The 26,068-nt window shown below is 55.8% G+C and overlaps 1 protein-coding gene across 4 annotated transcripts; it reads left to right on the top strand.

The window, feature by feature from the left end:
- Window positions 1-7,704: 7,704 nt before the first annotated feature.
- LOC311516566 (uncharacterized protein) lies at window positions 7,705-25,369 on the top strand. 4 transcript variants are annotated; one of them, XM_084620765.1, is made up of 7 exons: window positions 7,705-7,856; window positions 11,120-11,204; window positions 11,364-11,490; window positions 16,719-16,823; window positions 17,415-17,501; window positions 18,283-18,384; window positions 19,481-25,369. In XM_084620765.1, the coding sequence occupies exons 3-7, from the start codon at window positions 11,418-11,420 to the stop codon at window positions 20,608-20,610; spliced, it is 1,497 nt and encodes a 498-aa protein (XP_084476891.1). In that variant the 5' UTR covers window positions 7,705-7,856; window positions 11,120-11,204; window positions 11,364-11,417; the 3' UTR covers window positions 20,611-25,369. The 4 variants fall into 4 exon arrangements, with proteins under 4 accessions (XP_084476891.1, XP_084476888.1, XP_084476889.1 ...); XM_084620762.1 differs by lacking the exon at window positions 11,120-11,204; XM_084620763.1 differs by lacking the exon at window positions 11,120-11,204 and having other exon boundaries at window positions 19,484-25,369.
- The last annotated feature ends 699 nt before the right edge of the window (window positions 25,370-26,068 follow it).

A 26,068-nucleotide genomic window follows, 5' to 3' on the forward strand; every position in this document is an offset into this window, starting at 1 on the left:
CAGGGAGAAGGGGTGGTATGCTGTACTGCTGCATGCCAACCCTGAGCCCAGGATTACCAGGAGACTAATGGTTTGTCTACACATGAAAGTATTCTGGAATAAGGAAGAGTTGCCTGGAATGGTGGTTGAAGCATGAAGGGACATATGACTCTTCAGAGCATCTGGCACGTAAATATCTTGCAACGCAGGCTAAAACAGTGCCATGCTGTTCTCACTTTCAAGTGACATTGTAAACAAGACTTTAAAGTGGAACAGCTATTCCAGAATAACTCCAGTTGTGGGCACTCTTATTCTGGAATAAGAGTGGTTTCTGATATAGCTAAACAAACAAACACCACTGTCGCCCACCTCCCCAAAAAAACCCCCAGAAACCGCCTCCTCCATGATGCTCTACTGAACTCATTTCTCCTCACTGGGGGAGATGGGGGCATGACAGAACAAACACATGACAGATGTTAGTCACGTCTCTTAATGCGCTACTGGAAGATGTTGAGATGTGAGGCTGATGCGTGCAGTATGAAAACCTGTATACGTTAGAATTCCTGAAAGGCTATTCCTCCATGTGTTGCCACCTCATCAGAAGCAGGAAGCCTGCCAGACAACCAGTGGGGTCACTGGACAGTCGAGGTACTAAAGGAGCACTCAAGGAAGATTGTTGCAGAGAAACTAAATGAATTCTTTGCATCAATCTTTCCTGCAGATAATGTGAGGGAGCGTCCCAAACCTTAGCCATTCTTGTTAGGTGACAGATCTGAGGAACCATCCCAGATTGAGATGTCATTACAAGAGGTTTAGAACAAATTGATAAATTAAACAAGAACTAGGACTGAATGGACTTGCAGGCTCTAAAATTTTACATTGTTTTCTTTTTGAATGCAGTTTTTTTGGTACATAATTCTACATTTGTAAGTTCAACTTTCATGATAAAGAGATTGCGCGACTGTACTTGTATGAGGTGAATTGAAAAATACTATTTCTTTTGTGTTTTTACAGTGAAAATACTTGTAATCAAAAATAAATATAAAGTGAGCACTGTCCACTTTGCACTCCGTGTTGTGATTGAAATCAATATATTTGAAAACGTAGAAAACATCCCAAAATATTTAAATAAATGGTATTCTAATTATTAACAGTGCAATTAATCATGATTAATTGTTTTAATCGCTTGCCAGCCCTACTACAAAGTAATGCACACTGGAAAACAGACTCCCAACTATACATATAAAATGATGGGGTCTAAATGAGTTGTTACCAGTCAAGAAAGAGATCTTGGGGCATTGTGGCTCGCTCTCTGACAATGCTGCTCAATGTGCAGCGGCAGTCAAAACAGGGAACAGAATGTTGGGAATAATTGGGAAAGGGAGAGATAATAAGACAGAAAATATCATATTGCCTCTAGATACATCCATGGGATACCCACACGGTGAGTACTGTGTGCAGTTCTGGTCACTTCATCTCAAAAAAGATCTATTAGAAAGGGAAAGGTCCAGAGAAGGGCAATGGAAATGATTAACGTATGGAACAGCTTCCGTATGAGGGGAGATTAAAAAGACTGGGACTTTTCAGTTTGGAAAAGAGACAACTAAAAAGGGACATGACAGATATAAAATCTTGACGGGTGTGGAGAAAGTGAATAAGGGAGTGTTATTTACCACTTCTCATAACACAAGAATTAGGGGTCACCAATACAATTAATAGGCAGCAGGTTTAACACGAACAAAAGGAAGTATTTCTTCACACAATGCACAGTCAACCTGTGGAACTCCTTGCCAGAGGATGTTTGTGAAGGCCAAGACTATAACAGGGTTCAAAAAAAGAACTAAATAAGTTCATGGAGGATCGGTCCATCAATGGCTATTAGCCAGGCTGGGCAGGGATGGTGTCCCTAGCCTCTGTTTGTCAGAAGCTGGGAGTGGACGACAGGGGATGGATCACTTGATGATTCCCTGTTCCGTTCATTCCCTCTGCGGCACCTGCATTGGCCACTGCCAGAAGACAGGACCCTGGGCTAGATGGACCTTTGGTCTGACTCGGTGTGGCTGTTCTTCTGAGTTTATGTGTGCGCACATGCATGCAGGATCAGTGCCCTGTGTGCGTCGATGCTGTGCGTATGAGTCTGGGTCAGTGGGTGCCGTGTGTGTGTGTGCCGAGCTAGCTCTGATTGTCAGTGCTGTCAGCTGAGCTCTGTCAGTATGCGTCGTGTCAGTTCAGTGCTGTGTTTGTGTTAGTGTGAGGGCCTCGTCAGCAGTGTGTGTGAGTCTGCGTCAGCTCAGAACAGTGTGTGAGAGAGCTCAGGCCACGGCAGTGCTGTGTGTGTGTGCGTCTGCTGAGTCAGTGCTGTGTGTGGATGGGAGAAGACTCAGAGTCAGTGCTCAGTGTGTCTCAGTGTGTGAGAGAGAGCTCTGTGTGTGGGTGTGAGCTGTGTGGGTGTGAGTGTGGGTGGGTGTGAGCTGTGTGGGTGTGAGTGTGGCTGTGTGAGTGTGGGTGTGAGCTGTGTGTGTGAGTGGGTGTGAGTGTGGCTCTGTCGGTGTGTGTGAGTGTGGGTGTGGCTGTGTCGGTGTGGGTGTGACCTGTGTGTGTGTGAGTGTGGGTGTGAGCTGTGGGTGTGAGTGGGTGTGAGTGTGGCTATGTGAGTGTGTGTGTGAGCTGTGTGTGTGGGTGTGGCTGTGTGAGTGTGGGTGTGAGCTGTGTGAGTGTGGGTGTGAGCGGTGTGGGTGTGAGCTGTGTCTGTGAGTGTGGCTGTGTCGGTGTGTGTGAGTGTGAGCTGTGTGTGTGAGCTGTGTGTGTGAGTGTGTGTGTGTGTGAGCTGTGTGGGTGTGAGCTGTGTCTGTGAGTGTGTCTGTGTGGGTGGGTGTGAGCTGTGTGGGTGAGTGGGTGTGAGTGTGGCTGTGTGGGTGGGTGTGAGTGTGGCTGTGTGGGTGGGTGGGTGTGAGTGTGGCTGTGTGGGTGGGTGTGAGCTGTGTGGGTGAGTGGGTGTGAGTGTGGCTGTGTGGGTGGGTGTGAGCTGTGTGGGTGAGTGGGTGTGAGCGTGGCTGTGTGGGTGGGTGTGAGCTGTGTGGGTGAGTGGGTGTGAGCGTGGCGGTGTGGGTGGGTGTGAGCTGTGGGTGTGAGCGTGGCGGTGTGGGTGGGTGTGAGCTGTGTGGGTGAGTGGGTGTGAGCGTGGCTGTGTGGGTGGGTGTGAGCTGTGTGGGTGAGTGGGTGTGAGTGTGGCTGTGTGGGTGGGTGTGAGCTGTGTGGGTGAGTGGGTGTGAGTGTGGCTGTGTGGGTGGGTGTGAGCTGTGTGGGTGAGTGGGTGTGAGTGTGGCTGTGTGGGTGGGTGTGAGCTGTGTGGGTGAGTGGGTGTGAGTGTGGCTGTGTGGGTGGGTGTGAGCTGTGTGGGTGAGTGGGTGTGAGTGTGGCTGTGTGGGTGGGTGTGAGCTGTGTGTGTGAGTGGGTGTGAGTGTGGCGGTGTGGGTGGGTGTGAGCTGTGTGTGTGAGTGGGTGTGAGCGTGGCTGTGTGGATGGGTGTGAGCTGTGTGGGTGAGTGGGTGTGAGTGTGGCTGTGTGGGTGTGTGTGAGCTGTGTGAGTGTGGGTGTGAGCTGTGTGGGTGTGAGTGGTGTGGATGAGAGTGTGGCTGTGTGGGTGGGTGTGAGCTGTGTGGGTTAGTGGGTGTGAGTGTGGCTGTGTGGGTGGGTGTGAGCTGCGTGGGTGAGTGGGTGTGAGTGTGGCGGGGTGGGTGGGTGTGAGCTGCGTGGGTGAGTGGGTGTGAGCGTGGCTGGGTGGGTGGGTGTGAGCTGTGTGGGTGAGTGGGTGTGAGCGTGGCTGTGTGGGTGGGTGTGAGCTGTGTGGGTGAGTGGGTGTGAGCGTGGCTGTGTGGGTGGGTGTGAGCTGTGTGGGTGAGTGGGTGTGAGTGTGGCTGTGTGGGTGAGTGTGAGCTGTGTGGGTGAGTGGGTGTGAGTGTGGCTGTGTGGGTGGGTGTGAGCTGTGTGGGTGAGTGGGTGTGAGTGTGGCTGTGTGGGTGGGTGTGAGCTGTGTGGGTGAGTGGGTGTGAGCGTGCTTGTGTGGGTGGGTGTGAGCTGTGTGCGTGAGTGGGTGTGAGTGTGGCTGTGTGGGTGGGTGTGAGCTGTGTGTGTGAGTGGGTGTGAGCGTGGCTGTGTGGGTGGGTGTGAGCTGTGTGGGTGAGTGGGTGTGAGTGTGGCTGTGTGGGTGGGTGTGAGCTGTGGGTGTGAGTGTGGCTGTGTCGGTGTGTGTGTGTGGGTGGGTGTGAGTGTGGCTGTGTGGGTGGGTGTGAGCTGTGGGTGTGAGTGGGTGTGAGTGTGGCTGTGTGGGTGGGTGTGAGCTGTGGGTGTGAGCGTGGCTGTGTCGGTGTGTGTGGGTGGGTGGGTGTGAGTGTGGCTGTGTGGGTGGGTGTGAGCTGTGTGGGTGAGTGGGTGTGAGTGTGGCTGTGTGGGTGGGTGTGAGCTGTGTGGGTGAGTGGGTGTGAGTGTGGCTGTGTGGGTGGGTGTGAGCTGGGTGGGTGGGTGGGTGTGAGCGTGGCTGTGTGGGTGGGTGTGAGCTGTGTGGGTGGGTGGGTGTGAGTGTGGCTGTGTGGGTGAGTGTGAGCTGTGTGGGTGAGTGGGTGTGAGCGTGGCTGTGTGGGTGGGTGTGAGCTGTGTGGGTGAGTGGGTGTGAGCGTGGCTGTGTGGGTGGGTGTGAGCTGTGTGGGTGAGTGGGTGTGAGCGTGGCTGTGTGGGTGGGTGTGAGCGTGGCTGTGTGGGTGGGTGTGAGCTGTGTGTGTGAGTGGGTGTGAGTGTGGCTGGGTGTGAGCTGTGTGGGTGAGTGGGTGTGAGTGTGGCTGTGTGAGCTGTAGGTGTGAGTGTGGCTGTGTGGGTGGGTGTGAGCTGTGGGTGTGAGTGTGGCTGTGTCGGTGTGTGTGGGTGGGTGGGTGTGAGCTGTGGGTGTGAGCGTGGCTGTGTCGGTGTGTGTGGGTGGGTGGGTGTGAGTGTGGCTGTGTGGGTGGGTGTGAGCTGTGTGGGTGAGTGGGTGTGAGTGTGGCTGTGTGGGTGGGTGTGAGCTGTGTGGGTGAGTGGGTGTGAGCGTGGCTGTGTGGGTGGGTGTGAGCTGTGTGGGTGAGTGGGTGTGAGTGTGGCTGTGTGGGTGGGTGTGAGCTGTGTGGGTGGGTGGGTGTGAGCGTGGCTGTGTGGGTGGGTGTGAGCTGTGTGGGTGGGTGGGTGTGAGTGTGGCTGTGTGGGTGAGTGTGAGCTGTGTGGGTGAGTGGGTGTGAGCGTGGCTGTGTGGGTGGGTGTGAGCTGTGTGGGTGAGTGGGTGTGAGCGTGGCTGTGTGGGTGGGTGTGAGCGTGGCTGTGTGGGTGGGTGTGAGCTGTGTGGGTGGGTGGGTGTGAGTGTGGCTGTGTGGGTGGGTGTGAGCTGTGTGGGTGAGTGGGTGTGAGCGTGGCTGTGTGGGTGGGTGTGAGCTGTGTGGGTGGGTGGGTGTGAGTGTGGCTGTGTGGGTGGGTGTGAGCTGTGTGGGTGAGTGGGTGTGAGCGTGGCTGTGTGGGTGAGTGGGTGTGAGCGTGGCTGTGTGGGTGGGTGTGAGCTGTGTGGCTGTGTGGCTGTGTGGGTGGGTGTGAGCTGTGTGGGTGAGTGGGTGTGAGTGTGGCTGTGTCGGTGTGTGTGGGTGGGTGTGAGTGTGGCTGTGTGGGTGGGTGTGAGCTGTGTGGGTGAGTGGGTGTGAGCGTGGCTGTGTGGGTGGGTGTGAGCTGTGTGGGTGAGTGGGTGTGAGCGTGGCTGTGTGGGTGGGTGTGAGCTGTGTGGGTGAGTGGGTGTGAGCGTGGCTGTGTGGGTGGGTGTGAGCTGTGTGGGTGAGTGGGTGTGAGCGTGGCTGTGTGGGTGGGTGTGAGCTGTGTGGGTGAGTGGGTGTGAGCGTGGCTGTGTGGGTGGGTGTGAGCTGTGTGGGTGAGGGGGTGTGAGCGTGGCTGTGTGGGTGGGTGTGAGCTGTGTGGGTGAGTGGGTGTGAGTGTGGGTGGGTGTGAGCTGTGTCGGTGAGTGGGTGTGAGCGTGGCTGTGTGGGTGGGTGTGAGCTGTGTGGGTGAGTGGGTGTGAGTGTGGCTGGGTGTGAGCTGTGTGGGTGAGTGGGTGTGAGTGTGGCTGTGTGAGCTGTGGGTGTGAGTGTGGCTGTGTGGGTGGGTGTGAGCTGTGTGGGTGAGTGGGTGTGAGCGTGGCTGTGTGGGTGGGTGTGAGCTGTGTGGGTGAGTGGGTGTGAGCGTGGCTGTGTGGGTGGGTGTGAGCTGTGTGGGTGGGTGGGTGTGAGTGTGGCTGTGTGGGTGGGTGTGAGCTGTGTGGGTGAGTGGGTGTGAGCGTGGCTGTGTGGGTGGGTGGGTGTGAGTGTGGCTGTGTGGGTGGGTGTGAGCTGTGTGGGTGAGTGGGTGTGAGCGTGGCGGTGTGGGTGGGTGTGAGCTGTGTGGCTGTGTGGCTGTGTGGGTGGGTGTGAGCTGTGTGGGTGAGTGGGTGTGAGCGTGGCTGTGTGGGTGGGTGTGAGCTGTGTGGGTGGGTGGGTGTGAGCGTGGCTGTGTGGGTGGGTGTGAGCTGTGTGGGTGAGTGGGTGTGAGCGTGGCTGTGTGGGTGGGTGTGAGCGTGGCTGTGTGGGTGGGTGTGAGCTGTGTGTGTGAGTGGGTGTGAGTGTGGCTGGGTGTGAGCTGTGTGGGTGAGTGGGTGTGAGTGTGGCTGTGTGAGCTTTGGGTGTGAGCGTGGCTGTGTGGGTGGGTGTGAGCTGTGTGGGTGAGTGGGTGTGAGCGTGGCTGTGTGGGTGGGTGTGAGCGTGGCTGTGTGGGTGGGTGTGAGCTGTGTGTGTGAGTGGGTGTGAGTGTGGCTGGGTGTGAGCTGTGTGGGTGAGTGGGTGTGAGTGTGGCTGTGTGAGCTTTGGGTGTGAGTGTGGCTGTGTGGGTGGGTGTGAGCTGTGGGTGTGAGTGTGGCTGTGTCGGTGTGTGTGGGTGGGTGGGTGGGTGTGAGCTGTGGGTGTGAGTGTGGCTGTGTCGGTGTGTGTGTGTGGGTGGGTGTTAGTGTGGCTGTGTGGGTGGGTGTGAGCTGTGTGGGTGAGGGGGTGTGAGCGTGGCTGTGTGGGTGGGTGTGAGCTGTGTGGGTGAGTGGGTGTGAGCGTGGCTGTGTGGGTGGGTGTGAGCTGTGTGGGTGAGTGGGTGTGAGCGTGGCTGTGTGGGTGGGTGTGAGCTGTGTGGGTGAGTGGGTGTGAGTGTGGCTGTGTGAGCTGTGGGTGTGAGTGTGGCTGTGTGGGTGGGTGTGAGTGTGGCTGTGTCGGTGTGTGTGTGTGTGTGGGTGGGTGTGAGCTGTGGGTGTGAGTGTGGCTGTGTCGGTGGGTGTGTGTGGGTGGGTGTGAGCGTGGCTGTGTGGGTGGGTGTGAGCTGTGTGTGTGTGGGTGGGTGTGAGAGTGGCTGTGTGGGTGGGTGTGAGCTGTGTGGGTGAGTGGGTGTGAGCGTGGCTGTGTGGGTGGGTGTGAGCTGTGTGGGTGAGTGGGTGTGAGCGTGGCTGTGTGGGTGGGTGTGAGCTGTGTGGGTGAGTGGGTGTGAGCGTGGCTGTGTGGGTGGGTGTGAGCTGTGTGGGTGAGTGGGTGTGAGTGTGGCTGTGTGAGCTGTGTGGGTGAGTGGGTGTGAGTGTGGCTGTGTCGGTGTGTGTGGGTGGGTGGGACCTGCTGCCAGCCCAGCCCCCAGCTCCCAGCATGCCCTGCCCGGGTGGCCGCCGAGCCGTGCGGGGCCGGGCCGGGCTTGCTGGTCCCCGGAGCCGCAGGGCAGCAGCCGGGCTGGGCCCGCCGGCCGGAGCCTCCTGCAGCGCGGGGAGCCGCCCGCCGGGCATGGCCGGGAGACCCGGACCCGCCCCGCCTGCCCAGGTAGGAGCCGCCGCTCCGGCCCCCCAGCGCGCCCCCCCCGCAGCCACTGCCCCCCACCCGGCTGGACCCCCCCACCCGGCTGGACCCCCCCCCCAGCGCGCCCCCCCCCAGCCACTGCCCCCACCCGGCTGGACCCCCCCCAGTGTGACCCCCCCCCAGCCACTGCCTCCCACTCGACGGGACCCCCCCACCCGGCTGGACCCCCCAGCCACTGCCTCCCACCCAACGGGACCCCCCCACCCGGCTGGACTCCCCCAGCCACTGCCCCCACCCGGCTGGACCCCCCCCAGTGTGACCCCCCCCCAGCCACTGCCTCCCACCCGACGGGACCCCCCCACCCGGCTGGACCCCCCCAGCGCGCCCCCCCCCAGCCACTGCCCCCACCCGGCTGGACCCCCCCCAGTGTGACCCCCCCCCAGCCACTGCCTCCCACCCGACGGGACCCCCCCACCCGGCTGGACCCCCCCCCAGCGCGCCCCCCCCCAGCCACTGCCCCCACCCGGCTGGACCCCCCCCAGTGTGACCCCCCCAGCCACTGCCTCCCACCCGACGGGACCCCCCCACCCGGCTGGACCCCCCAGCCACTGCCTCCCACCCAACGGGACCCCCCCACCCGGCTGGACTCCCCCAGCCACTGCCCCCACCCGGCTGGACCCCCCCCAGTCACTGCCTGCAACCCGACGGGATCCCCCCACCCGGCTGGACCCCCCCCAGTGCGACCCCCCCAGCCACTGCCCCCCACCCGGCTGGACCTCCCCCAGCCACTGCCCCCCGCCCGGCTGGACCCCCCAGTGCGACCCCCCCCCCGTGTGACCCCCCCAGCCACTGCCCCCCACCCGGCTGGACCCCCCCCAGTGCGACCCCCCCCAGCCACTGCCCCCCCCTGGCAGACCCCCCCCGGCGGGACCCTCCCCCGGCGCAACCCCCCCCCAGCCACTGCCCCCCACTGGGCGGGAGCCCCCCCAGTGAGACCCTCTCCAGCCACTGTCCGCCTATTCGGCGGAACCCCCCCCAGTGTGACCCCCCCAGTCACTGCCCCCCCACCCGGCGTGTCCCCCCGGCGGGACCCTCCAGTCACTGCCCCCCCCCGGCAGGGGCCCCCCCAGCCACTGCCCCCCCCCAGTGTGGCCCCCCATCCACTGTCCCCCACCCAGCGGGGCCCCCCAGCGTGACCCCCCCAGCCACTGCCTGCCTGCCCAGCAGGACCCCCCCAGCCACTGCCTGCCCACCTGGCTGGACCCCCCCCAGTGTGACCCCCCAGCCACTGCCTGCCCACCCAGCGGGGCCCACCCAGCCACTGCCCCCCATCCAGCAGGATACCCCAGTGTGACCCCCCCATCCAGCGGGGCCCCCCCAGTGTGACCCCCCAGCCACTGCCTGCCCACTCAGCTGGAGCCCCCCACCCAATGCCTGCCCACCTAGCGGGACTGCCTCAGTGTGATCCCCCCAGGCACTGCCTCCTACCCAGCGGGACCCCCCAGTGTGACCCCCCCACCCGGCTGGACCCCCCCAGTGATATCCCCCCACCCAGTGGGAGCCCCCAAGTGTCACCTCCCAGCCACTGCCCCCCCACCCAGTGGGACCCCTCCCGACACCCAGCCACTGCCCCCCCCCCCAGCTCAGAGGTGTGAAAAATCCACATCCCCGAGTGATGTGATTATACGGACCGTAGCCCTGGTGTAGACAGCGCTGTGTCGGCGGGCGAGCTTCTCTCTGCCCCACGGCTACCGCCTCTCTGGGGCTGGATTAAGCACACCGACGGGAGACGGCCTCCCCTTGGCACAGGGCGGCACAGCTGCAGCGTTGCGGCATTTCAAGCATAGACCTGCCCGGAGAGACCCTAGCGCTACCCGTCTACGTTTCTAGCGCAGAGCGGGCCGTAGGCCCCAGCGCAGGAGCTAAGCAGGGCCAGCCGCCGTCCCAGCCCGTTCTGCAGAGTTCAAGCTTCGTGTAAACAGTACAGGAAGCTTACAGCCCTTGTGGACCCCAGCCCGGGGCCCTGTGCAGGCAATGGCTCTGGGATGGGTGGGCTGCCCCATGCCCTCAGCAGCCAAGGCCATATGCCAGGTCTCCAGGGAGGAGGGAATGTTGCACGGTGGAGGAGGGGGGCTGTGAGAGGTTGTGGGGCTTAGCAGGGTCTTTGTTATTGGGACCTTGGGTCCTACTTGTACATTGTAATGCTCTTTTGATTGCTTTTGTTCATGTGTCCAGAGCATGAAATGGGCACGTTCTTTAGCAATTTTAAGAAAGAACCCCCTAGCTCTCCAGTCATCCACAGAGCATTTCAGGAGACCCAGGGCAGACACGACCCAAATACAACCTCAGTGCGAACAGGTCTAGGTTATGCTTCATTGTCAAAGCGAAGACAAGGCCAAGCCCCCGTTGCTCTGTCCAGGTTAGCAGTGTAAGCCAGGCAGCTCCCTAAGGAGGGCGGGCTGTTGATCAGGTTTCGGTGCTGTGAACAGTGTGGGTATTTAACTAGTCCCCAGACAGGCGTCTTGATGAACGCACTGCCATGAGTGGGGATAGTTCACGCCTATCTTAGAGCTGCCCTGTGAAAGCGCGGCCCCCCTGAAGTCGGTGCAAAACTTCCGTTGTCTTCAACAGGATCCGGATTTCACCCATTGTTTCAGGCTCATTGCAGGGACCGGGGCTGTAATGGTGCATAGCAGCCCTTCAGCATCCTCCCTCCCACCGCCCTGTGTATACTTCATTTATCACTCACGCTAGGGATGTTTTCCTTTTGCGCCCTTGCTCATGGTGAACTCTCTGGGGACTCCTGGCCAATTCCTGCAACCGCTGGGCGATTTTGTCAGTGAGTTCAGTGGGACCAGGATCTGCTCATCGGCCAGATTCTGCTACCGGTTACACCTGTGTAACTTGATGGGCGTCGGTGCCGTTTCTCAGTATTTACACCTGTACAAAAGAGCTGGTAAAGCACAGGATCGGGCTGCTCGAATTCACTGCAGCTGCTCTGCCACAGCCCAGAGTTTCCAGAGCGGTGAGTGCTGCCACGCACCCGGAGAGCTATGGACAAATGCTGAGCAAGGGTAATTCCTCTTCTGCCGGTTTGGCAGGTGCATTACTCGCCTCCTGCACACCTGCCTGGGAGCTAGCCCGGACTAGACCAGGACACACATTCCAGTAGCCTCTCATGCTACCGCTCACATCACCACTGAATCTGGCCCAAACACTCCGAGGGGGTTGAACCTACTCGCTCCAGGCTGCATTTGGTGCTAATCTTACATGTTTTTTCCCCGTAGACTCCAAGTCCAGAAGGGACCACTGTGATCATCCAGTCTGGCTGACGTACACAGGGATGAATAACCCCCCTGAGAGATACTTGCTGTGGGTTATCGCTGTGAATCATTCACAAAGCTAGGGCTGACATGGGACTTGGACCCTGTGCTAGCCTTCTGCACAGGGGTGAATTTCCCCCCTAGAAAGCCGTTTTGCTGGGACTTGGGGCTGCCGGCAGTGCTGAGTGTGGAATGCTTGTGATTGCAGGTGCCAGTGATATTTGATGACGTTGCTGTCTATTTCTCCCGGGAGGAGTGGGACATGTTTGCGGAGTGGCAAAAGGAGCTGTACCGGGAGGTGATGACGGAGAACTATGAAATGCTGCTTTCTTTGGGTAAAGAACTGTTTTCGTTCTTTTGCTGAGACGTGTGTGGGCTCTTTGTTTCGGGGCTCCCGTTAGCATGTTTGATCTGTGTTCAGAATCCCAGCCACCTCCGGCAGAGCAAGGGGCTGATTTAAAACCACTGAAAGTCTGTGTAATGAGCACTCTGGCTGATGGTGGGTTCTCCAGCTCTGCTTCACACCTGCAGGGATGAGCAGCTTCTCAAGCTGCGGCGGTGACTCACTCAAGGTGTTATGACAGCTGCTGCTGTTTTCTCTCTCCAGCTTTCACAGTGATCTCCCTAGGTGAGAAAAAACAGAGAATAGGCTGCTTGTCGGACAAGACGGACAGGGCACTCTCACTGGCCAGTCACTTCACAACTGTGCGAGGGTTTGTGGTTAAGCCTAGCTAGGTAGCCATTGCAGTTACCCAGCTTTCATCTGTGTGTGAAACACAAAAGCAGCATTTGCTGTTTGATGTGTTATAGGCCGAGGCCTGAGTTGTGTCAAGGCTTCTGGCCTATGCATGGATGTCTATTACGCTGTTAATAACCCCCATATTTTCTATCGTCTCTGCACATTTTGAAAATCGGCACTAAACGGACTTTTCTGCCATCTCGTTACCGGTCTATCTGCTCACGACTCTTCAAAAGCAATGGTCAGTAAATTGGCTAGCTAATTCCCTTAGTACCCTAGGGTGCCATCCCATACGTACAGGCTGATCTGGATAGGTGTATATTTTCCAAGTGTTTTCTCACCAGTTCTAGATCAATGGTTATTTTTACTGGGTCTCCCGTCCTTACAGGTTGTTCAGATTTCTTTATTTTTCTTCTTAAAGAACCATTTCCAAAAGGAGTGAGTACCGTGGCCATTTTGGTTTCCTTTACTGATGGTTCCCCCTTGTACTTTTTTCCCACGACACACTTGTAAAAGCCATTCTTTTCACTGTTGCCCTTTGTCTGGCATTAATTCATTTGGCCTCTTTACTACCCTTATCTTTTCTCTTCACTGTACATTTTCTTTTCAGCTGCCTCCTCACTCTTTTTCTAGCACAGACCCTCGCACCCAGGAACAGTCCCTCCTGAAGGAAGCTGTGCCCGCTATTTCTTTCGTACATTATTCTTTTCAGAGGAGCTGTGCCCTGTTGTGCCTTAATTATCTTGTCGTCTTCTTTCTGCACTGGCTCCCGTTCCTACTGCCTCCCGCTGCCCCTCGCTTGCTAGGAATCCAGTCCTGTAGTCCTTTCTCACGCGTTCTCTCTACCCCTGTGAATCAGCCTGCAAAAGAGTGCCGCCTTCTGGATTTGCTCCAGAGCTCTTTGAAGTCAACGGAAAGACGCCCATTGGCTGCAGTGGGCTTTGGAGAAGGCCCCGTGTGAATCTAGCTGACTAGGATAAACTCAGGCATTTTATGGTGGTATGTTTCGAGCCGTCCTGTTACAGGCAATCAGTTCCTCCTTAGAATTAGGAAGCAGACCCAGGATGGCCTCTCCTGTTTGGCTGGAATCTCTACAGCCAGGATCATAAACTGCCTTATCCAGAAGGCCTCTTTGAGGATGATTGCTTGGCTGTATTTATTATGCAGCAGCTATCTGGGTAATTCAGATCCCACACAACTACAGCGGTGTGTGGACTGGGGCTTGGTGCAGGAATTTTTTCCTCTTTCTCTTGTCCCTCTGTCGTGGTGACCTGTAGAAGATGCCCCTTACTTCATATCCCTTGTGCCCTAGAATTTCTCCACCACCCTTCTCGTAGTCACATGGCAGCTCCCAGTCCCTTTTGTCACATACTGTAATGCTTCTCCCACCTCTAACGCAACGAAGGCTCATCGGTGTGCATGCGGACCAAGGAGTGACTACACTTCTGTGAGACACGCCACATAACGCTCCTTATTATGGGCCAGCCCTGTCTGAGCCAGACTTACAACAGGCCCCCAGTGGCTCTTGCCAGCTCCCAGAGCCTGAGGGACAGAGTATTGGCATGGCTTAGCAACCGGCAAGGAGCTGCAAATCCAAGAGTGGGATTGAATGGTCTGTTTTCATCAAGACAGAAGGTAACCACTGGGGCCGGGAGATTCTCTACTAGGTCCTGTGGTGTTCACTGCTCCGGAAAGGGAGGTACGCAGATGGCACAGAGGGACATTACTGAAGACCAGAGAGGGCTGGGAGGACCTGCAGGCCATGTCTGCATAGGGACAATCAGAACAGCTAAGGTGGATCCTGTCAGGCTGTCTGGAGTGGCTCACGAATGTGGGTGCCAACCTCAGGGCAGACTGGCATAAACCCCCAATTGCTTGTGCATTCAATACTTAGATTTCACCCCTCAAGTAACAAGTGTGAATGCCTCAAGCACTATCACAGCCTTTGTATGGAGTCACAGACAGCGTGACCCAGGGGACCGTCAATCGGGCCACCCAGGCAAGCCTGCCTTTGTGACAGAGGGTCCCTTACACCAAAATTCAGGTTTCAGAGTAGCAGCCGTGTTCATCTGCATCCGCAAAAAGAAAAGGAGGACTTGTGGCACCTTAGAGACTAACCAATTTATTAGAGCATAAGCTTTCGTGAGCTACAGGTCACTGCATGGGATGCATTCAGTAGAAAATACAGTGGGGAGATTTTATATACACAGAGAACATGAAACAATGGGTGTTACCATACAGACTGTACCAAGAGTGATCAGGTAAGGTGAGCTCTTACCAGCAGGAGAGCGGAGGGGGGGAGGGCATCATCAAGGATCTACAACCTATCCTGAAGGACGACCCATCACTCTCACAGATCTTGGGAGACAGGCCAGTCCTTGCCTACAGACAGCCCCCCAACCTGAAGCAAATAATCACCAGCAACCACACACCACACAACAGAACCTCTAACCCAGGAACCTATCCTTGCAACAAAGCCTGTTGCCAACTGTGTCCACATATCTATTCAGGGGACACCATCACAGGGCCTAATCACATCAGCCACATTATCAGAGGCTCGTTCACCCGCACATCTACCAATGTGATCTATGCCATCATGTGCCAGCAATGCCCCTCTGCCATGTACATTGGTCAAACTGGACAGTCTCTACGTAAAAGAATAAATGGACACAAATCAGTTGTCAAGAATTATAACATTCATAAACCAGTCGGAGAACACTTCAGTCTCTTTGGTCACTCGATTACAGACCTAAAAGTGGCAATTCTTCAACAAAAAAACTTCAAAAACAGACTCCAAGGAGAGACTGCTGAATTGGAATTAATTTGCAAACTGGATACAATTAACTTAGGCTTGAATAAAGACTGGGAGTGGATGGGTCATTACACAAAGTAAAACTATTTCTCCATGTTTATTTCCCCCCCTCCCCCCCCACTGTTCCTCACACGTTCTTGTCAACTGCTGGAAATGGCCCACCTTGATCATCACTACAAAAGATTTTCCCCCCTGCTCTCCTGCTGGTAAGAGCTCACCTTACCTGATCACTCTTGTTACAGTCTGTATGGTAACACCCATTGTTTCATGTTCTCTGTGTATATAAAATCTCCCCACTGTATTTTCCACTGAATGCATCCGATGAGGTGAGCTGTAGCTCACAAAAGCTTATGCTCAAATAAATTTGTTAGTCTCTAAGGTGCCACAAGTCCTTTTCTTTTTACCAATATTCAGGTTACTCCCAGTCCCAAAGGTCAAGTGAACACTAGATCTCTCACCAAAGACAACACTTAAAGCCACTCCTGTAATAAACTAACTAAAGGTTTATTAACTAGGGGAAAGAAATAGTTATTTACAAGGTTAAGGCAGGTAAACAGACACACACAAATGAGTTACAGTCTTAGGTTCAAAAGGTAAGAGAAGCTTCTATAATAGGCAAGCTCTGTATGTCCTTTAGGGCTAATCCAACCTGAGCAGCTGGGGATCTTTGCCTCTCTGAGGCCAAACAGCATAAAGTTACTTCTGGTCTGGCATTTTTGTTACCTTCCCGTAGAATTCCCATGGCAGGGTCGAACGTATGTGCATGTCTCCTCTTCGTGGTATGGGGGGAGCAATCAACAGTCTTCTGTCCACTGGTGTTACGCATGGGCTTGTCTAATGTCCAGAGAGCTTCTTTTGTTGCGCAGGAGAGACACTTCTTGTGGTAAACTAGCATTTCATACTTGGGAATGCTTCTCTCCTGACTGGGAGGGTTTCCAGTTTCAGAGCAAACACTTTTGTAGCTACATTAGAGCCAATATTTAAATATTACCTTATAACCTGGGGTACAGAAGTCATAAGCGAGATTTATACATGCAGCATCCTAGAAGCATTTCATGAAGTCTAAACCTATTCTTGTCACTCTAATATCTATTTTAGCCCTACTAACACACTGGTGAGTCAAACTGGTTTCCAGGTACGCATTGGTCAGTGTTCCCTGAGGCACAGGGGCCGTGGCACGAGCTGGCACCCAGTCTGCCAGCGTCACAAAACCACCAAAGGTGTGAAGCCAATGGGCATAAATGAAAGCACATTAAACTCCCATATGGATGGTCTCACTCAGGAACAAAGGGGCTTTAGTTCATTGTAATTTAATTTGGAGGAGGAGTAAATTCCAGCAAACTAAGGCCTGGTCTACACTAAAAAGTTAGGTTGACCCAGCTACTCAGGTACCCCCCTGAGCAATGTACTTAAGCCAATCTAACCCCGTGTAGACAGCGCCAGGTTGATGGAAAAAATTCTTCCGTTGACCTAGCTGCCTGCCTCTCAGCTAGGTGGATTACCTACGCCAGTGGGAGAACCCCTCCTGTTGGCGCAGGTGGCGTCGACGCTGGTGTGTAGCAAAGGTGCATTTCAAGTGTAGACGAGCCCTTTGTCACTCTCCCGAGAGTCCCTGGGCAGCCGCTGGCTCAGAGAGATCGAAGCAAGCCAGGTGAATGGGCAGCGGTGCAGCGAATGGCATTTGGTGTGGATAAATGCGGGATCTGCACACCCTCCTGCAGCATGTAGGAGCACAGAGAGGTGCGACGTGGCCCTTTCATCTCACTGGATGTGCGTCAGTTAAAAGGAACCACTTCAAGGTGATAAACATATTGTTTCATCTGTGTCGTGTCCACAGCTTTCAGTCTGTTCCGCTCCACCCTCTGTTAGTCCTTCTCCATTTTAGAACTGGAACGCTCCTGAGCGGTTTTACACCAATTGTGCAGGTGATGACAAACTGTTCGCTGAAATCAAGACTAAACTATTCATATGATACCAAGCCCTGACAGCCCCTGGTCTCTTCCCACTCACAGGCTACCCGGGCCCCAAGCCTGACCTCATATATCGGCTGGAGCGTGGGGAAGAGCCATGGGTCCACACACCGCAGGGCCCCGTGGCGTGGGAGAGCCCCTCTCCGGGTGAGTAGCAGTAATCCCCGCTCCCTCAGCGCTGCTCACGCTCTGCAGTGAGGAGCTGGAGTGACAGAATCGTAGAACCATATGGTTAGAAGGGACTGTAAGGGTCAGAGTCCAGTGACCCTGTCCCAGGCTGCTGCCATGGCTGCCCTTTCTCCCCTGGCTTCTTCCAGCACAGGTGTCATGTCTGGGCATGTCCCATCTGCCTCCCCTCCCCTGCCTATTCATCCCCAGCACAAGCCCCTTGCCCCTCAGTTTTCAGACTCCCTGTGGACCATGATTATTTCTGTGAAAATTGTCCGCTGAGCTGGCATGTTCTCCTGTTTCAGTCTCTCCTGGGGAGTGGGGCTGTTAGTCAGGGGCGCTGGCTCTTTCACCCCCACATCCCTGCTGCTCTGCTCGACACTTCCAGTGTTTGCTCCTCCCAAGCAGGATCATCCTCCAGGTAGAGCCGTCAGCGCTGTGCCGACAGGGTGACCTACAGACGCACATGCTGGGGGAGGGATGTGAGGCTGCCTTGGTCAGGCTCCACTGCAGGGGGGTTTGAGTGTCTCCCGGGTCTAGGAAGTAGCATCTGGGTTATGTTCCCTCCAGCAGAGGAGGAGGAGCTGTGCTGTGAGCCGTGGGTCAGCCCCCAGCAGGACTCCATGGTGTGGGAGCCTCCGGAGAGCCCTTGCCGAGGTGAGTAACACCCAGCCCAGCTCCCTTGGAGAGAAGAGCTGGGCAGAGACCCTGTCCAGGCTGCTGAGGCTCTGTTCTCGTTCACATGGGGCTGAGGTTAGGGAAAGGCACTGGGCTGTGTTTCCCTAAGATCACAGACTGGGTTGGGGGCCCGGGCAGACCTGTGTCTGGTTCCCTTACATCCCATTCATCCAGCATGGACTCTTCCCTGCCCGCTCACTGGCCCCAGCGGGACACTCCTGCCTCCTGCTGGGGAGAGGCTAGGCTGCTCCTGGGCCCTTCATCCTCAGCAGTGTGTCTGTACAGGCAGTGACGGTGTCCTATTCTCAGCCCACGGAGAGGGGCCCCTCCATGGGAATGCTACCGCAGTTTGCTGTGGCGGGAAGATGTAGGCGCTGTCATTCCAGGTGGGTGTGACTGGGGGATGCCACCTTCCCGGTATATCTCGTACCCATTAGGGACTCACAAGAGATTGGCCGAGGAAACAGGCTTCCTGGGGTACCATCAACCCTGGGGGAAGCCTTGAATGCAATGGGACCTGCATACAGCAGAGTAGATTTGGTACCTTGTTTCTGCTTCCTCCCTGCTGCAATCCAACCCTCCCCAAATGATGCCCCCACCTCTCTGTGCTCTGAGGAGCTGGGAGTTGTGCGCCGCTGGTACCAGGCTGTACATGCCATCTGGGGGACGTCCCAGCCCCATCCCGCTGCTGGTGGTTAGGAGCCGTTTCCTCTTGGCTGCAGCTTGAGACAGTTTCTGGATTCTCTTTTCCAACCATCAGGCGGCGATGTCCTGAGTGGGTCCGGGGAGCAGCAGCGCCGGTTATGGGCCAGCATCCTCCAGTGCGCCGTGGCGTGGGAGAGACCCGAGAGCATCGGCCGAGGTGAGCGGCAGCGGTCCTGGGAGCTGCTCCGACTCCAGGGCGAAGAGCTGGGAGCAGTGACTCGCCGAGCTGCTGCCCGGGCTTCCTCCAGCAGGGTTTGTCGTGTCTCAGGAGGTGCCTGTCGGCCTTCCGTCCCCTCCCGGGCCAAGCCCTTTGCCCACCCGTTTTCTGAACTCTCTGGGCTGTTGCGGCGAGGTGCGGGAATGCAGCTGCTGTGCCAGATAGCGTTCTGCTGCCATGCTCGACACCCAGACTCGCACCATTGCGGTCACTGCCACTACTGGGCATTCACACTTGGCGCACGCCCAGGGCCGACTCTCGGCCCCTCCAGGCATGGGTGTTTACACAAGGAATTTTCATCTCCCTTGCACACACAGTTTCCTCCTCACAGGCCTGAAGCCCTCAGTCCCTTATAGACGCTGCTGTCCAGGGTCAGACACGCCCCCGCGGGGTCTGAGGGGAGGCTATTTTTAATACTCAGGTGGTTAAGATTAGGGGAAACTCTTGCCGGATTTGCTCTCCCTAAATCCCCTGACTGGGAGCAGATGGGCCTGTTAGGAGAGCCCCTGGGAAACTGCCTCTGGTCACCCCCACACTGAGTCTGCCCACGCTGGACTCTCCCCACTCGGGGCAGGTCGGGCTCTTCCCTGCTCTTGTACCCTCAGCGCTTTGCAGTGTTGGTGACTTTCTCCTGGTGGCTCCTGCACTCACCGGATGCTGGGAGATGCGGCACAAATTGCCTGTCGGGAGATGCTGCGGCAGAGTGAGGCCCTGGAGACGCCCATTGCCTGGGGCTGGCAGTTCAGAACTGGGAGCTATGGGGTATTCACAAGAGAAAATCTGCTTTCATGGGAACACAGTGAGCCAACGCCTCGCTGGGGTGATTGCATTGGAGTTAATGGAGTTACCCCGGCATGGATGTGGCCCATTGTCTGCTCCCCGCTGAAATCGCAGGCCCTTCTCCACTTCCTGTAGGAGCTACAGGTGTCTCCGGGGAGAAGGGGCGTGGAAGTAGGGGCGTGGGGGTGCTCAGTCCCAGAATATTCGTGTTTTCTCTTCCCTGAGGGATAATCTCTGGATTCTCTTTTCCACCCAGCAGATGGCAGGGTCAGGAGCAGTTCTGAGGAGCAGCATCCGGATGAAGGGGCTGAGACCCTGCAGCCCTGCAGGGTGTTACTCCGGCGATCAGAAGAGGGAGCTGTCCTGAGCCCTGAGCTGCAAGGAGCCTCCCGGAGCTCATGTGGGGCTCAGAGACTGGAGAGTGAGCTGGGGGCCACGTGGGGGTGTGACCGGTGCTCTAGCAACTCCCTAAACATGCAGTCCGGGCCTGAGACTGGAGAGGGGCCGAGCCCGTGCCCGGCGTGTGCTTCGAGAGCCAATGGGACGGCCCCTCCCGATGCACAGGATAGCAGCGCTCCCAAGAAGGAGAAACCCCACAAGTGCCCGGAGTGCGGGAAAGGCTTCCGGAGGAAGTGGGATCTCACCAAGCACCGGAGGACCCACTCGGGGGAGCGTCCCTACCCCTGCACGGACTGCAGCAAGAGCTTCAGCCACGTCTCCAACCTCATCAAGCACCAGCGCATCCACACGGGGGAGCGGCCCTTCGCCTGCAACATCTGCGGGCGCAGCTTCACCCTGAAGCAGGTGCTCGTCCGGCACCAGCGCATCCACACGGGCGAGCGGCCCTTCGCCTGCACCAGCTGCGACAAGAGCTTCAAGGACAAGCAGAAGCTGACCATCCACCAGCGCATCCACACCGGCGAGCGGCCCTACGCCTGCGCCGACTGCGGCAAGAGCTTCGGGCAGAGCCAGCGGCTCAAGACGCACCGGCGCATCCACACGGGGGAGAAGCCCTACCTCTGCAGCGACTGTGGCCGGGCCTTCAGCCAGGTCTCCAATCTGTACACGCACTGGCGAACGCACACGGGCGAGCGCCCCTACCCCTGCTCCTACTGCGGCAAGAGCTTCAGCCTGAAGCACGACCTGACCAAGCATCAGCGGGTGCACACGGGCGAGCGCCCCTACCCCTGCACGGACTGCGACAAGAGCTTCAGCCAGAAGCAGGACCTCACCAAGCACCAGCGGGTGCACACGGGCGAGCGCCCCTACCCCTGCGCCCAGTGCGGCAAGAGCTTCAGCAACGTGTCCAACCTCCTTGCCCACCAAAGGACCCACCTGGGGCAGCGGCTCCCAGCGGCCGGCCCGGTCCGGCCCGGCCTGGAATGAACCATGGGGGTGCTGCTGTGAGCCCGTCAGGAATTTGGGGTACCACGTCACTTGGGCTGTGAGCCGCGTTCTGCTCCCCTTCCCGCCAGTGCAAGTCAGGAGCCGCTCCATTCGCTTCTCAGCGGATGTGCTAACTGAGGAAGCTGAGCGGAGGGGGAGCAGGGAAAGGGACTAGCAGAGGGTGCTAGATCAAGCCACCCCAGCCGACATGTTGTCTGGCAGCACCTCCAGGACTGAGATCCCATTGGTTTCAATAGCACTTACACCAGGGTCTGATCCACCCCACGACATCTCAAGCAAGTGTAAGTTACGCTTTTGTGGCCCAGGCTCTGGCAGCCAGCTCCAGGCACGTTTCATTGAATATCAGGGTTGGAAGGGACCTCAGGAGGTCTTCTAGTCCAACCCCCTGCTCAAAGCAGGACCAATCCCAATCAACTAAATCATCCCAGCCAGGGCTTTGTCAAGCCTGACCTTTCACTCCATTACCGCTTAGCCCCGCTTCTTGAGCGGCTCGCCCCAGATGGGCGACTCACCCTGCTGACCCAGGCCTCACCCCGGGAGGAGCTGCCTGGCCCAGACAGTGCAGATCACTGCGGTAATAAGGACTCTAGTCTAGTGTTTCTCAGATGCGGCCACCAGGGGCTTTTCTTGCGGCCACAGCAGTGATCAGGGGGGAGAAGGGGGGCACCGCAAAGCATTGGCCCCACCTCCAGGGCTGTCAGTCGTGGTTGGGCTCTGCCCCCATCTGGAGACACACAAGCTGGAGGAGCAAGCAGCCAGTGAGTTCCCCACCTTCCTGGGGGCAGCGGGGTCGGGCATCAGCCCTTAAGTGTCGGGCTCCAGCCGTGGGGCTTCAGGCTTCATTCCCTGGCTGTGCCATGGCGGGCTCTGCCCCGAGTTCACCCTCTCCGTCACCCTGGCCCCCACTGCCTCCCCTGTGCCCCATCGTCCCTGGCCCCCGCGGTCTCCATACCCACTTCCCCATCTGGGCTTAATTTGTCCCCAGGCTTGCCGGGACTGAGTCAGTCTGCTGTGAGAAGTGATACTTGTATGTTGTTAGCACTTCTCACAGCAGACTGACTCTGTAGCAAGTCTAAAAAAAAAAGCAGCAACCCAAAAAGCAAAAGAAAGAAGAAGAAAAAAAGACAAGAACGTGCAGAGCACCTTGTGTTTCTATTCTGTTTAGGGCCAGTAAAGAATAGAGACAACTGTACATTATTTTTAATATTGAGTCTGCAAAAAACCCTACATAAATGAATCACACGGACCTGGATATGTATCTGTCTATATTGATTTGTTTTTCCTAAAGTTAATTAAGTATTTTAGGAAAAATTGTGAGAGCGGCTGCTAGCAAGAGTTGGTGGCCGCACTCTGAGGCCACCAAAACATTTGTTGTGAGAACCCCTGCTCTAGAAAAGCCAGCTGGAGGGACAGGCACCAGGCCAAAATCTCCTCAATTACACTGCTCCAACCCTATTGTCTTCAGTGGGGCTGAACAGCCGTAAATGAGGCAGATCTGGTGCAGCATCTGGCTTGGGCCTTGTAACCGGGCGCAGACTCACCGGCGGCGCCTCCTGCTGGTTGTCTCAGGGAATTAGCATTCCAGCCTCCAGAGCGCCCTCTGTCGGCCGGTGTCTTGCCTTGCTGCTGGCACCCATGTCCCTGCCAGGACCCCAGTGCCCCTTTAGTATCCCACAGCTCTGTCTCTCCCCCTCCCAGGGGAAACCCCCCCCCCCCACTATCCCCACCTTGCCTCAGTCCTAGGCTACTGCCAGTCACCAACTAGCCCCCCGCTCCCTGAAACAAACTGCAGCATAAACCACTCATTACAGACAAGGGGGTTTGGACCTGCTGCCTCTGGCTACCCATGGCTGTCCCCTGCAACCCCAGTATCTAATAGGCCTTACCAAGCCTTCAGCCTGGGGCTTTCCTAGGCTGGAGCTCCCCAGCTCCCTTGGCTTATCCCCAGCCCTGCTCCCCTCCAGATACTTAGTTAAGCCTCTGCAGCCAGGCCCATCTCTCTCTCAAGGTAGAGAGAGACTCTCTCTGGGCTTCTGGCTCACAGCCTTTATAGAGCCAGCTGGACCCTGGTTGGGGCGTGGCCCCCAGCTGAGGCTGCTTCCCCAATCAGCCCCCCTGCCTGTCTCCTGCAACAGCCCTCTCTCAGGGCTGTTTTAAACCCCTCTGGGCAGGAGCGGGTGGCCACCCCGCTACAGCCTGTTTCGACTTCATTTTAGCTGTGTAAATCCAGACTGATGTCACGGCGGTCAGCGGGGTTCCTCCAGAGCTGGCACCCTGTGCTGCTCCCGTTCAAGTCTGTCAGAGTTTCACCATTGGCTTTAACATTAGATCCCCATCCTGCAGTGTGAGAGCAGAACTTGGCCCTACGGGGCGAGATGTCTATGGTGCCCCTACTGACCATGTAAAGTGTGCCATTTCGGGGTGATCTAGCACTGGGGAAGAGAGAGTCTGAATAAGGAACAGTCACTCTGTGGTCATCTGGGTTTCCACAGTGCAACTTCCTGCTCCCAGGCAAGTATGAGAACTCCCCCTAAACGTTTAAATTCTGTGAACCCAACCCAAATATCTACAGCCCCCTTCCAAAACTGCTCCCAGCTCCCATCAGCCGTTTGTGAATTAGCCCTTAGGTGGGTTGCAATCCCCTCCTTTCCATGTGATGAGTTGCCTGGTGGAATCAGTGCTCAGCCAGGAGCCTGTTTTGTGCCACTGATGTCCAGACACAGAGATCTTCCCAAGAGTGAGCTTAATGGTTCTTTCTGACCTTAAAGTCTAAGGTTGGTGAGAGGCTGTCCAGGTTTAATGCAATTTCCTGGCTCCTGCAACAACAAAAAGTAGAACCCGACAAACTGTTTACAACCCATGCCGTAGATCGGAGTGGTCAATAGGCAGACCGCGGGCCAAATCCTGACCTGTGGATGCTTTTGAATGGACCCTGAAATCTTTTTATTTACAGTAGAACCTCAGAATTATGAACTGACTGGTCAACCCCACACTGCATTTGGAACTGGAAGTACGCAATGAGGCAGCAGCAGAGACATCGCTCCTGCCCCCCTACCCCCTCCGCCCCGCATACACAAAAGCAAAGACAGTACGGTCCTGCATTAAACGTAAACTACTAAAAATATAAAGGGAAAGTTTAAAAAAAAGATTTGGCAAGGTAAGGAAATTATTTCTGTGGTTGTTTCATTTAAATTAAAATGGCTAAAGGCAGCATTTTTCTTCGGCACAGTAAAGTTTCAAAGCGGCATTAAGTCAATGTTCAGTTGTAAACTTTTGAAGGAACCACCCTAACGCTTTGTTCCGAGTGACGAACCTTTCAGAGTGACGTACAACCTCCCTTCCTGAGGGGCTTGTAACTCTGCGGTTCTGCTGTACTGATCATCGTTATTGTTGTTGGGTGTTTATTATTTTCTCTGGAGTCTGGACCTTGACTCTACCTTGCCCAAGAAATCTGGACTTTGACAAAAAATAATTGACTGCTGTGCCCTAGATTTTACGTAACGCTCCTTCAGAATATGTTCGATTCACCCCATGCAACTGGAGCACACCCTGTGATTCCCAGAGACTCAGCAGGCTCCAGTGGAAAGTTTCTCAGTCAAAGAGCTCGCCAGCAATACTTGACCGCTGCCCATATTAGGGATGTAAATAGCGTCTAAAAAAGTAAACATTTAAACCATTAAAATTGTATCGGGTAAATGTTTAATCATTAACGATTCACAATCGACCCCACATACCTATTATCTTTGTCAAGTGTCTTTACTAACAAAAACAGTTGTATGTGTAAAACCCATTCCTTTGTTTAACTTTTTACAAAATATCCCTGAGCCATCCTAAAACACAAAAAGCCGCACTAGAATTTCAACTCTGCTGCTGATTTTTGTGAAGAAACATTCACACGTTTACATGCTCTGGTGTCAGTCTTGTGCGCAGCCGATTAACAGGAAGGCCAGCATTGGAAAACACGTGTTCTGCAGGCACAGACGGTCCTGGAATGCACAGGTAACTCTTTGCCAGTTTTCCAAGCCTTGGAAAACGCTGTGCACTGACCTTCCACCGCTCCACTGGGCTGCGTTCCAATGAAGGACGAGGCTCCCTTGGCCCGCGCCGCTTCCTGCAGCCCCCACTGGCCTGGAGTGGCGAACCGTGGCCAGTGGGAGCTGCAATTGGCCGAACATGTGGAAGCAGCAGGTAAACAAACTGGCCTGGCCCGCCAGGGGGCTTACCCTGGCGTGCCGCGTGCCAAAGGTTGCCGGTCCCTGACCTAAAGGTTCCTTCAGTTCTTGGAATCTGTGAAAGAATCTGTAGTGGATGTGGCAGTGTGGTTAGATGTTCGGCTGCGTGTGTATGTTCTCCTTGTGTGCTGCCCCAGCTCTGCGCAGACAGCCGGCACAGCAGACCTTGAGCGAAGCGCCCAATGACCACAAGATCAGTTAAGGTATGAAGGCACCAGACCAGGTTCATTGTCGACAGAGCACGGTAATAGCGCCTGGCAGACTCTACGAGGATACTAAGACGCTTATGCCCGTGACAATGGACACAGCTCAGTGAGCGGCAGGACTTTCCATTCCCCCCTCAGCTGGACAAAGATTCTCCTCTAAGATACATCTTTATACCCTGATACAAACAAGTTAGTACTGCCCCTCTGTTATAGTTCGTTACTGGCCCCTGATGTGGCTAGTTGTTACCCATCACCTTGTACATGTTGGTTCAATTAAAACATCTCTATTATGTACTGTCATCCTGACCTTATCTTTTAGGAGGGGTCAGTGTGTTCCTGTTATCCTTGGGGGATGTTTTTGTACCATCCTCGATATCGGGATGTTCTGGTACCACTTGCTATCGGGGTGTGTTTGCGTGAGCACTTTGTGCCTAGCACGTCTTAGGAATGTGTGTTTCCGCAATGTCAGCCCTGTTCTTGCCAGATGCTGTGAATTTGCAATCAGGCAGAGCTTGACGTTTGCTAACTTTGCTTTATATCGGCAAACTTTGCCCACTGCTTTAGCTCAGGCCAGGCCTCTGATACAAGGGCTTCTCTCTCAGGCTCTCTTCCTACTACAGACAGTACTTGGCTTCAAATCAGAAAGGGATTTTCCAGCTGGGGGTAACTAGCATAGTACACAGACTGAGGTTTTTGACATCAAATTAATGTGGATTTAGAGCAGCCCGTTTAATTGTGCCCTGATTTTCCAGTGACAGAGAATTCTGTGCTGTTCCACTGAGTACTTTAAAAAAAAAAATAGTATTTTTGGTTCAGCCAGACCTGCCGTATTTACGATTTTTGTGTGTGTTCTTGCTAATGCTTTACAGCTTTTAACCTGCCCCTTTTGGTTTCAAGGTGATGCAGAGAACATGCCCTCAAAGGTTATAATTATAAATTGCAAGGCCATTACAAGATCATTTTGTGCAGCGTCCCCCAGTGTGCCAACTAATGTAGGAC

Source organism: Lepidochelys olivacea (assembly GCF_965140295.1).
Source record: "Lepidochelys olivacea isolate rLepOli2 genome assembly, chromosome: 2".
NCBI classification, from domain to species: domain Eukaryota; kingdom Metazoa; phylum Chordata; order Testudines; family Cheloniidae; genus Lepidochelys; species Lepidochelys olivacea.